General features: G+C 47.2%; 1 protein-coding gene across 2 annotated transcripts; it reads left to right on the forward strand.

The window, feature by feature from the left end:
- The first annotated feature begins 5,874 nt into the window (after nucleotides 1–5,874).
- On the forward strand, nucleotides 5,875–11,391 carry FAM219B (family with sequence similarity 219 member B). 2 transcript variants are annotated; one of them, XM_024761772.1, is made up of 5 exons: nucleotides 5,875–6,084; nucleotides 6,288–6,375; nucleotides 7,084–7,161; nucleotides 7,602–7,650; nucleotides 9,139–11,391. In XM_024761772.1, exons 1-5 carry the CDS (start codon nucleotides 5,886–5,888, stop codon nucleotides 9,304–9,306), a joined length of 582 nt encoding a protein of 193 aa, XP_024617540.1. In that variant the 5' UTR covers nucleotides 5,875–5,885; the 3' UTR covers nucleotides 9,307–11,391. The 2 variants fall into 2 exon arrangements, with proteins under 2 accessions (XP_024617540.1, XP_024617541.1); XM_024761773.1 differs by having other exon boundaries at nucleotides 9,142–11,391.
- Nucleotides 11,392–12,111: the final 720 nt, after the last annotated feature.

Genomic DNA, 12,111 nt, shown 5'->3' on the forward strand with positions numbered 1-12,111 from the left:
TGGTAAGATTTAACACAAATGACGTTTTATAAAATGCTAATTCCCTACCACAACGTCCCCCTTTCCCCCTTTTTAAGAAGTAGGGATGTGAAACTAACAATATGGTCTACTTTTAGGTAGAGCTAGAACAGTCATAGCTTGATGATGGGTAGGGCTTCTACCCTAACAGAATGGGGTCTCTAGCTTTTTCTTTCCCTACTCTGTTTTGAAAAATTTCAAACCGATTAATGGTTTGCTACATTTGTTTCGTTCTAGTATATACACACACTTTTTTCCCTCAATCAGTTGAAAGTGAGTTCCAGACGTGACACTTTACCCCTAAATACTTTTTTTTTTTGCGGTACGCAGGCCTCTAACTGTTGTGGCCTCTCCCGTTGCGGAGCACAGGCTCCGGACGCGCAGGCTCAGCGGCCATGGCTCACGGGCCCAGCCGCTCCGCGGCATGTGGGATCCTCCCAGACCGGGACACGAACCCGTGTCCCCTGCATCGGCAGGCGGACTCTCAACCACTGCGCCACCAGGGAAGCCCCCTAAATACTTTTTTTAAAATAAATTTATTTTATTTATTTATTTTTGTCTGTGTCAGGTCTTCGTTGCTGCACTTGGGCTTTTCTGTAGTTGTGGCGAGTGGGGGCTACTCTTCGTTGGGATGCGCAGGCTTCTCATTGTGGTGGCTTCTCGTTGCAGAGCGTGGGCTCTAGGCATGTGGGCTTCAGTAGTTGTGGCACGTGGGCTCAGTAGTTGTGGCTCATGGGCCCTAGAGCACAGGCTCAGTAGTTGTGGCACACGAACTTAGTTGCTCCACAGCACGTGGGATCTTCCCGGACCAGGGCTTAAACCCGTGTCCCCTGCATTGGCAGGCGGATTCTTAACCATTGTGCCACCAGGGAAGCCCCTACCCCTAAATACTTAAGCAACATTTAAGAGAGAGGCCTTTTCCTCCTAAATAACCACAGTACCATTAACATGCTTCAAGAAGTTCAGCATAAAATATATACAATTGATTTTTCTGAAGAGGCCAGGCCAGTGGTGTAGAATGTCCTGCATGTGCATCTTCCTGATTGTTTCCTCATATTAAAATCCAGTTAAACGTTTCTGGCAAGGATATAGTAGTCCCCTCCCTTATCTGCAGTTTTGCTTTCTGCAATTTGTTACCCGTAGTAAACTGAGGTACAAAAATATTAAATGGAAGATTCCAGAAATAAACATGTTTTAAATTGAGCACCGTTCTGAGTAGCATAATGAAATCTTTCGCTTTCCCTCTCCATCCCATCCATCCCATTAGTCACTTAGTAGCTGTCTTAGTTATCAGGTTGACTATCATGATATCACAGTGCTTGTGTTCAAATAACTTTACTCAATAATATCCCCAAAGTGCAAGAGTAGTAATGCTGGCAATTTGCATGTGCTAAAAAGAACCTGAAAAGTGCTTCCTTTAAGTGAAAAGGTGAAAGTTCCTGACTTTATAAGGAAAGAAAAAAAAAGTCCTATGCTGAGGGTGCTATGGTCTAAGAACAACTCCAGTCTGTTTTATCGTGAAGAAGGAAAAAAATTTGTGCTAGTTTTGCTGTTGAACCTTGAACTGCAAAAGTTACAGCCACAGTGAGATAAGCGCTTAGTTAAGATGGAAAGACATTAAATTCATACAATAAGATATTCTGAGGGAGAGAGAGACCACATTCACGTAACTTTTATTACACTACATTTTTATTAGTTATTGTTAATCTCTTACTGTGCCTAATTTATAAATTAAACTTTATCATAGGTATGTATAGGAAAAAACAGTCTTTACAGGGTTCGTTCTGTACTATCCCCAGTTTCAGGCATCCACTGGGGGTCCTGGAATGTATCCTGCATGGGTAAGGGGGTACTACAGTACTACACAGATGATGTGAAATTCCAATTATATCGCCTCAAGAGGGACATGATGTGAGTATGTTCAGCATTTTTTTTTTTTTTTTACATCTACCCATCAACCAACGGAAGGCAACGCAATGTAGAAATAGGGTGAGAAAATGGTTTGTATTTAGACCTATGTTCAAATACCATTCTATATAGCAGTTATATGACTATGGATAAGTTAGCCAACCTTCCTGTGCTTCTGTTTTATGATCTGAAAATGGGAGCTACTTTGCAGGCTTATAATGAGAATGAAAGATTAATAAGATTAGGTCTTATTCATTATAATCATTTTTATAATCATGGTGCTTAGGAAAATGGTTTAAGCCTAGCCATTCTTTCCTAAGCTTTGCTAGCTGCCAATGCAGTTTCTCCTGTTTGTACAGATGCCAGGGCACTTGTCCTTAGCAGCACATGGAGTCCATCTTCCATGTTTTGCAAAGGCAAGTTCATTTGGCCCAATTTTGCATAATTTTCCTACGTTGGGGAGGTTTGTTCAAAACAAAGAAAAGTGGGAGGGGGGAGGATAAGCTGGGACGAAATGAGAGAGTGGCATGGACTTATCTATACCAACAAATGTAAAATAGAGAGCTAGTGGGAAGCAGCCACATAGCACAGGGAGATCAGCTTGGTGCTTTGTGACCACCTAGAGGGGTGGGGTAGGGAGGGTGGGAGGGAGACGCAAGAGGGAGGAGATATGGGGATATATGTATACATATAGCTGATTCACTTTGTGATACAGCAGAAACTAACACACCATTGTAAAGCAATTATACTCCAATAAAGATGTTAAAAAAAAAAAGTGATGTGATTCTGTGGTAGCCTTGGCTCACCACAGCTGTGGTCATGCTTTTATTTATGATTAGCGTTCTACCCAGCATTTTAATTCTAAAAGTATCATGTTAGAGCAAGTATTAAGCTCTGGAAGTAAATTCTGAAAATTTGGAGAATGTCATTTGTATTAGTGTACTAGGGCTGCCATAACAATACCACAGGCTTAAAGAACAGAAATTTAGGAGTTCCCTGATGGTCTAGTGGTTAGGATTTGGCACTTTCACTGCCGTGGCCCAGGTTCCATCCCTGGTTGGGAAACAGATCCCGCAAGCTGTGCGGCCAAAAAAAAGAAAAAAAAAAAACACAAAAAAATTTATTTCTCACAATTCTGGAGGCTGGAAGTCCAAGATCAAGGTGCCAGCAGGGTTGGTTTCTGATAAGACTGTCTGCCTTGCTTGCAGAGAGCTGCCTTCTCTGTGTCCTCACAAGGCCTTTTTCTCTGTGTGCACACATCTTTGGTGTCTCTTTTTTTGGCCACACTGCATGGCATGCAGGATTGTAGTTCCCTGACCAGGGATTGAACCATGTCCCCTTCAGTGGAAGTGCAGAGTCCTAACCACTGGACCGCCAGGGAATTCCCTGGTGTCTCTTTTCTTAAAAGGACATCAATCCTATTGGATTACAGCTCCACCCTTATAACCTCATTTAACCTTAATCACCCCCTTAAAGGCTTTAGCTCTGAATAAAGGCACATTGGGGATTAGGGCTTCAACATATGAATTTGGGTGGGTGGGGGCACAATTCAGTCCATAACATTAAAGACACACCTGACAGGTATAAAAAGAGGTCAGGCCTTTGAGGCAGATAAGGATTCAACTCTTACCTATACAACTTTGTGGCCTTCGGCAAATCAATTAATCCCTGTGACTGTCACTCCTTATATATATGTGAAGTAGGTATGACAGTACCATATGAGGATGCTATGAGGATCGGGAAATATCTCTTCCCTAGAGGGAGATGACATGAATTAAGGTGGGGATTAAGGTGGGGCTGGTGACCTGGAAACCCAGAAAGACCCGCAGATTCATAGGCTCCATTTGTCAGTTATCTGTGCTCTACCAGTAATAGGAAAAGTCAAAAGGTAAAATCTGAAACCTGGTGAAATGGGAAAAGAGAAGCTCAGAAGTAGCAGGATAAAAAATTCACCCCTGATGAACACAGATGCAAATATCCTCAACAAAATAGTAGGAAACAGAATTCAACAATATATTTAAAGTATCATACAACATTATCAAGTGGAATTTATTCCAGGAATGCAAGGATGGTTCAATATCCACAAGTCAATCAACATGATACAGTAAGTCCCCTACATACGAACCTTCAAGTTGTGAACTTTCAAAGGTGTGAACGTGTGTTCGTATGTCCAATCACTTGAGTTAGTTCACGTGTCCGGCATACTTTTCAAGGTGCTTACTTGTAAGATTTAAAATGTTTTCTTTATATTTGTGTTTGTTTTTTATGTATTGTTTGTGTGAAAAATACTATAAACCTATTACAGTACAGTACTATATAGCCAATTGTGTTAGTTGGCTACCTAGGCTAACTTTGTTGGACTTATGAACAAATTGGACTTACAAACGCGTTCTCAGAACAGAACTTGGTTGTATGTAGGGGACTTAATGATCATCACATTAACAAAATAAATGGATGAAAACTGTATGATCATCTCAATAGATGCAGATGTGATGAATTGGGAGATTGGGATTGACATATACACTAATATGTATAAAATGGATAACTAATAAGAACCTGCTGTATAAAAAAATAAAATATATAAAAACATCCTAAATAACAAATTCCAGGTTTACCACTTAACTGGTGAATTTGACCAAATCTAAGCCTCATTTGCTTAATGGAAGTAACAGTGCTTCATTGGGAGGTCAGGAGGATTAAATATTAAGTTGAGCCACATGAAATTGCTGTCTGGAGGTCAAAAACAGCGGTGGAATCTACCCAAATAGCATTCCTTTGCGCTTCTGATTTTTAAAAAAATTTAGTCCTTTCCTCTTATCCTGTCTGCGGCATACTCCTGCTCAACTCTCTGGGTGGCCCTGGGGGTTCATAAGTTGCACACTGTTGACTTACCCTGTGGAAGGTAATAAATTCACCTTGGGACAGCCTTTTGAGATTTGGCAACTACTACAAGGATCTGGAGCTACTTTCCAGCCAGCCACAAGCACATCCCTTGGGGTCCAGAAACGTCAAGAGCCATGACAGCTCCATGCCCCGACGCACACAAACACAGCACACTTTCTTTCTTAATATTTAGTTATTATTTGTCTGCGCCGGATCGTCGTTGCTACCCGTGGGATCTTTAGTTGCCTGTCATGCATGGGGGATCTAGTTCCCTGACCAGGGATGGAACCCGGGTCCCTTGCATTGGGAGCGTGGAGTCTTAACCACTGCACCACTAGGGAAGTCCCAAACACAGCGCACTTTTGCTCTTCTTTCCAAGTACTATTTTGTCCTTGTTTATCACTGTAAGACAGGTAGTGACGTTGGTTTCATTTTAAAATGTGGAAACTGAGGCCTAGAGAATGTCAGGTCTCATCCAAGGTCTCGGGCACAGCGTGGTGTTGGAAATAACGAAGGTTTGGCGTTACCAAGGCACTGCCTCTAGTTTGTGCGACCTCCACAAGGTCCTTGAACCTTTCTCTCTAGCCTGTTTCCTTTTGTAGAGACAGGAGTTAATACCTCCCTTTGTCATACCGCTCTTTTCGGTTCAATCCAGCCTCTCCCAGGTCCGCCCTTGGGGAGCTCCAGCTGTGGCGAGAGGACCTGTGCGGAAACATTGCGGGGAGCGCGTGCGCGCCAGGGTCTAACGGGCTCTGAGTCTGAGGGCGCGCACCCGCAGCCCCCCGGAAATATCGATATTTAATTTCGACTAGAGACATAACTTGGCTTGACACCCCCAGGGTCAGGCCGACTACGAGCACCGCAGGGTGCTAGAAAGGAGGGACTGAAACAATCTAGCCCCCGGAAGGGCGGAACCGTTGAGCCAACCCTGCAGCAGGCGCGACCAGAAAGCTCGGGCGCTTACGGCCCTCACCTGCGCGCCGCCATCTTGCTTGAAGAGGAACCGCCTCTCTCCAGGCTGACAGCTCGTTAGTCAGGAGGCGGGGCTCCGCGACTCGGCGGGGCGTGGCCAGGCGATGGCGACCGCGGAGCCCAGCGATCCTGCGGCGAGGGCGTCTCTCCCGGCGCCCCGGCCCAGCGGGACCGGAGCTGCAGGGCCGCCCACCGAGCGAAGCGGCATTGGAGTCCCCTGGCTGGGGAAGCGGACCCCAGCGGCTGTGGAGAAGCGGGGGCCGTACATGGTGGCGCGCGCGCCTTCCAGTCAGGCCAAGCTGCGTGAGTGCGGCCCGATGAGGGGTCTCTGCTTGGGCGGGCTGCCGCGTCCCGGGCGGGCTCCGGAGCGCCGCTGGGTCGACCCCGGAGGGGCTCCTACAGCCCGCTCCCGCACCCGGAAGTCTGTTCGGAGAGCGGGCTCCTGGCGTTTGGGAGGCACGGCGGAGTGGGGAACACCCCGCTGACCCGGTCCCTTTGACTTCCAGAGAAGCACCGGGACCTGGCTAAGGCAGTTCTGCGGAGAAAAGGCATGCTGGGGGCCGCGCCGAACCGCCCCGACTCTTCAGGGAAAAGGTCTCAGCAGGCGCCTCCTCCTCTGTGCAAGCGTTTCCAGAGAAGGCCTTAGTGTAGTCTGGGAGACAGAGTACCCACGCTTAAGGCCCAGCTAGTGATGCCCCTAAGGCCAACCTGTCCGGTTCACTGTTTTAAAACGGGAAGAGGAACGACCTTGTCTTTCCCTTCCAGGATGTGATGACGTCAGGGAAGAAGCTTTGGAATAAGAGTTTTCGTCAGTGCCTAGGATCATTCACTGTCTAAATTAGGGGGGAGCATAGTGGCTGGGATCCCCAGAAGTGAGGATGGAGAGCAGTGTGGAAACAGCCAGGGCTGTATTTTCTTCTTAACAGACGGTAAACTCTGAGGGCTGTATGGGACCTTATCCAGGGCCTCTTTTACAAAGAAGAGCTAAAGCAGGTGAAGGAATTTGTCTAAGGACTTTGGATTTTCTGTTCTCTGGTTAAATAAGGTGGGGAGATGGGGCTTTTCCTGATTCATGAAAGAGGTGTGCTTTTGCTCAGGAGCAGCAGGGGGAGTGGTGTGGGGAAGTGCACATTCTGAGGAGCTGTGCCCAGATACATGGCAGGCAGTGGTGGCTGTCCAGACAGAAGGCAAGTCAGGAGTAGTGCAGTTTTTTTTTTTTTTCCATAAGGGCGAGGACTCTGGCTTTCCCTGTGAAATGCTGGCGTTTCATCTATGCTTGGTCTGTCCCCCCATCTCCCCTAGGTCAGTGAAGTTTAACAAGGGCTATACTGCTCTTAGTCAGAGTCCAGATGAAAACCTGGTGTCCCTCGACTCTGACAGGTGAGTGCCCTCCTTGAAAATACCCCTTGGGGAGAGACTTGGATAAAATTTCAGATCACTTGCTTCGCTTATTCCCTGTCTCTTCCAAGACCTTTTGTGCATGTTCCAGGGCTGCTGCTTCAGAGCACTATCTCTTCCCAGGATGGCTTGCTTAGAGGACTCATAGGTGATCTTGCTGCTCTTGGATCTGAAGCACCAACCTTGTCTGGGGGAATCATCCTGCCCTATTATGTCTGCACTGTTAGTGACAGTGACCCTGTCCCTGCTGGAGCCAATGGAAGGAGCCATTTATACTCATGGCAGATTATGGGTTTGAGTTCTATGGTGTGTGGTCTTTGCTTCACAAGTCCTCCAGACTCCTTTGCATGCTGTGCACCTTGCCATTTGTAGCTGTGCTCCACGGGCATCTCCCCGAACTGACTGTCTTCCTTTTCTCCTAGTGATGGGGAGCTGGAATCCAGATACTCCTCCGGGTATTCCTCTGCAGAGGCAAGTCCAGAGCACCTTTCTGTGGTGGGGCCAGGCTGCAGGCAGTGTCACTGCCGCTGCCAAATGCTTGTCTGGTTCCTGCTGTATGCATGGCACTGTGCTAGACTTCCAGTCTGTTCTCCAATCTTCTACTCTGCCCTCTTCCTCCAGCAGAAGTTTAGGTGTCTGAGGAGTGCTGTTGAAAGTCCAGGAGACCATAGACCCTTAGGGATGGAAATGACTTCACTAGTCTTCTAATCCAGGCCACCACTTAGAAAAGGAATCCTCTTGATAAATCCCAGCTAAGTGTTTACCATCCTCTGCTTGTTTGAATGCTTCTTGTAATTGGGTAGTGAGTAGTGAGTACTACCTTCAAGAAACCTTGCTGCCTGTCTTCCCCCACCGGCACACACAATTCAGGTAGCTCGTAGAGAAGTCTTCCTTGTTAATTGGCAGTGTCTCCTGCAGCTTGGACTTAGTGGTCCTAGTCCTGCCTCCAGCACCACACAGTAATTCTAGTCTCCCTTCTTTTGATTGTCTTTGATATATCTGAGGTTAGCATTTCTGTCCCTCCCCTGGCCATCCTCCACCAAGCTTGCTTTCTTCCAGGCCGACTTCTGTTCCTTCAGTTGTTCCATCTATGGGAACTGAGACAGAGATAGATACTCCTGGGCTGGCCTTTTGGACAGTTTCCAGAGTCACTGGCCCAGACAGAAACACGGGGACGTAAAGTTCTGGCACGTGCAGCTTACTGCCTTTGACAGAGATGAAGTGCTGGGGACCTGACTGTACCACTGATATTTCTTCCTTATTCTCCTGGAAACCCTTGGCCGCCCCCTGAGTTTCTGCCAGAGAATACAGAGAATGTCAGTTTGAAAATTGTATCCTCCTTGAACCTCTGGGTGCCTAAGATTGTTAAAAAAAAGAAAAGAAAAATTAGCCAAGAACCAGAGAAAGTCCTACACTCTGCAGTCTCTTTTTCCTTCTGCTCAGTGGAATTGGTGAAGCCGGGCTGACAGGTGCCACTTTGCGAGGAATGAGCTCTGTTGGTATCAGAGGATGACATGGCTAACTGGCAGTGCAGAATAAGCTATTCCCCACCCCGTTCAACTCTAACCCATATTCCTCTACCCTTCTACCCGATTATTCTGTTATCATTGTTCCATATTCTTCAGCCTTCACAGGGACCAGTCTGGGTTCCCAGTGGGAATGGTCAGGTCTTGACTTTCAAACATAATCTGTAATCTGATATTTATATCAGCTTTCTCAGGATTCTTTAGTGAGGGCAGCTTCCCTGGCAGCTAGTGACAATGCAGCCTGGATAGTACTGGCTCAGGCCCCTGGGTGTCCCTCCCTGCTGGGTGAGGCACTTCTTCCTGTAATCCCGGGTTGTGTGGGCTTGGCCTGAGGGTGGAGCATGCATAGTAAGGAAATGCGGGTCTGCCTTTTGGGCAGCAGTTATTTCTGCCTTGTAGCCTGGCTTATAGTTCTCTCCTCTCCTGCTCTTAGCAGGTGAACCAGGATGTGAGCCGGCAGCTGCTCCAGGATGGGTACCACCTGGATGAGATTCCAGATGATGAGGACTTGGACCTCATTCCCCCCAAGCCTGTGACCTCCTCCACATGCTCCTGCTGCTGGTGCTGTCTTAGGGATGCTTCCTCCTGTACCCTCCAGTAGACATAACCCCCTAAGATGGGCCCTGCTCACCATGACTGCAGAGTCCTGTTGGCCCTTCATCGGTCACAGAGTGCAGTGGGAACTGCTGTCAACCCCAGAATCACTGGAGACACTGACCCTCTGGGAAAGTCAGTGACCGCAGTTACCCCATACCTGGTGCTTCTCAGGCCAGAGGCCCCCATCTGGGCCACAGGGGATAGGTGGAATTCTGCAGTTTTCCTCTGCTGTTGGAATGGTTGGAGAAACCACTTTAATAAGGGAAGGAACAGAGGAATTCTGGTTCTTACGGTGAGTGACAAAGTTGGCTAAGGGAAAAACTTGCAGACATCTTTGTCACCATGCCGTATGGAGGGGAAAGGAGAGCTCCTGCGCCCAGGTTGTGCTGGATATGTTGTGTGGAGGCAGAGAACAGCACTTTATGGCTTGCAGCTGGGAGTCTTTGAAAAAGAATTTAACTATTTGGGACCAATGCAGTTCAAGAAATTCCATATGCTCTCCTCCTCTTCCTAGCTCCAAGATGGGTTACCTATTTGACCTTCAAGAGAACATAAAGCAGGGCCCTTTGAAGGCCCTCTTCCAGTTGTTCCTGCTTAACTGTACAGCAGGTTGCTTAATGGCACAACCTGATCAAGGCTTCCAGAATCCCTGGAAGCACAGCATTCCCATCTGGTCCAACTGTCTGGGTGAGCTTAGTAACTTGGTCCGTCCATCCTTAGAGAAAAACTGCTCTACTGTGTAGACAAAATTTGTCTTTCCTTGACTGCCATTCTTCCCCTTGGTCTTTTTTTTTTTTTTTTTTCCCCTTGGTCTTAGTATCTTCACCCAGTCCTTGAGCTAAGTAAGATTGGGTGAAGGTTCCGGAGCTCGCCCCAGAAGCCTGCACTTTTTGCTTACCAGCAGAGGGAGCTGCAGGAGTAGTTAGGTGCCTTCCCATTTGTTTAACTTTATCTTTTCCCCCACCCCCGCCGCACTGCGGCTTGTGGCAGTGTTGGTTCCCTGTCCAGTGAGGGATGAAACCCAGGCCCCTGCAGTGGAAGCGTGGAGTCCTAACCACTGGACCGCCAGGGAATTCCCCTATTTAACTTTTTACACTTGAGTAGCAGCAATGGGTGAAAAGTATACTGGTGCAGATATGTGGGCTTTGACAGAGACAGAGGCTCACAGACAGGATGAGGAGGAGGGACCTGTGAAAGCTCACACACACACACACACACACCCCGAGGAAATAATCTTGCCTTTGCACAGGGCCTCCCTTCACCCTAGGGAAAGCCATTCTGTTGCATCCAGATTCCTCTGACCACAGCATGGGCCTCACAGTGGATACTCAGGATTGGGCTTTACAGTAAACCTCTGGGTTCAATACAGCCTTTCAGTCCCCAGTATGAAAACACCAAAAGGCCAGCATCATCTCCCGTGACCCCCAGTAGATAGCATCTCTTGCTATACCAGACCTCTCTCTGGAATTTAATTTTTTAGTGGTTCTTTTTTTTTTGGCCTTACCTAAAACCAAATGGGACTGAATGGAAGTGGACAGGGTTCCCAGCCTAAGGGGTAGGGTAGTCAGGATTGAGGTGTGGCCCCAACTTGGGAACTTGCGCAGTCTGTTGCTTCATTTGGTTAGGACAGAGTAGCCTGAGTGTTTGACAGCTGCTGGGGGTGAGGATGGCAGCAGGACCCCAAGAACCAGGCCCTCCGGTGGTTGCTGTCATAAAGCCACACTGGTGTATTTGGCCACACCTCTCCCCCGGAATGTTTCAGAGCTGGTTGACCCTGTGTGGAAGGCATTACCTTCGTAGGAAAAGTTGCAGGAACATTGTACAGCAAGGAAGGGTAGAAATGGTCGATTGCTTGGGGCTAGAAGCCACAAATGTCACGAATAAAGGCACCAAGGTGTCTAGAACCAGACTGCCTTAATTAAAAGTGCTGGGTGTGTTCCAGGTGACAGCACTCTGAGCAGACAGGGAGGTATTCAGGCTTACCTCACAGATGGGAGTGGTACTGTATGGTGTTTACTCTACAGAACTCTTGGCTTAGGCTTCTATAGCTCTGTAAGTTTGTAAGAATAAATACAATCATGCTAGTTGAGCCTGAGTCTCTGTGTTGCAATAGGATTTTTAACAAAGGCCTAGACCATGGTCATTGCCCCTTCTGAATTCTGAAATGAAGAAATAGCCTAATAGCCCCAACCGTTCTTCTGAGGACTGCCTCTCCTTTCTCCTGTTCCCAATAGGCGTAGTTTTCAGGCCTGCTCGTTGGAGACCACGGATGGAATAGGCCTTTGCATATCACTTTTCATTAGAATGAATTCCCTTTGGCAGACCCTTTCTTCCCAGGTTTTGTTTTGTTTTTCAGGTTTTTTTTTTTTTCAGCTGAAGAAAATTTACTGGAAGCCAAAAAAAGCCGAACAGATTGGCTAGAATTTTTTGAAGGTAGTTTCCTGGAATTCCATTGTACAGGTCTAGTGTGGGCAGCAGCCCAGAAAGATTCTTTTGTGTGAGATTAATCCCTTACCTACAGGAAGGAGCTACTAGCCTGGGTCTCTGCTTAGTCTGGGGTGATAGCATCTAAGACTGCTAGTCAGAAACTTCAGTGGCAAAACACACAGCTATGCAACCTCCTGGGTGTGTCCCACCTCTAGAGGGTAGGCACAGGGAGAGTAGATGTCCTCACAGGTACTTCCTGCCATTGTAGGAAAAAAGTAGCTTGATTTCTCTTCACAACACTAATTAGATTGTCCTGTCCTTTAGTCCCTGTATCTACAGTGACTTAATGTGCTCTAGAGAAGTGATTGACAACCTTTGTGAA

The sequence above is a fragment of the Neophocaena asiaeorientalis genome, unplaced genomic scaffold (assembly GCF_003031525.2).
Source record: "Neophocaena asiaeorientalis asiaeorientalis breed wild unplaced genomic scaffold, Neophocaena_asiaeorientalis_V1.1 scaffold54, whole genome shotgun sequence".
Classification (NCBI taxonomy): Eukaryota; Metazoa; Chordata; class Mammalia; order Artiodactyla; family Phocoenidae; genus Neophocaena; species Neophocaena asiaeorientalis.

Excerpts from the sequence above, each read along its gene's own strand:
- FAM219B (XM_024761772.1), top strand. The coding sequence starts at position 5,886 with ATGGCGACCGCGGAGCCCAGCGATCCTGCGGCGAGGGCGTCTCTCCCG. Across the intron at positions 6,085-6,287 it reads TTCCAGTCAGGCCAAGCTGC|AGAAGCACCGGGACCTGGCT; the intron begins GTGAGTGCGGCC and ends TTTGACTTCCAG. Across the intron at positions 6,376-7,083 it reads CCCGACTCTTCAGGGAAAAG|GTCAGTGAAGTTTAACAAGG; the intron begins GTCTCAGCAGGC and ends CATCTCCCCTAG.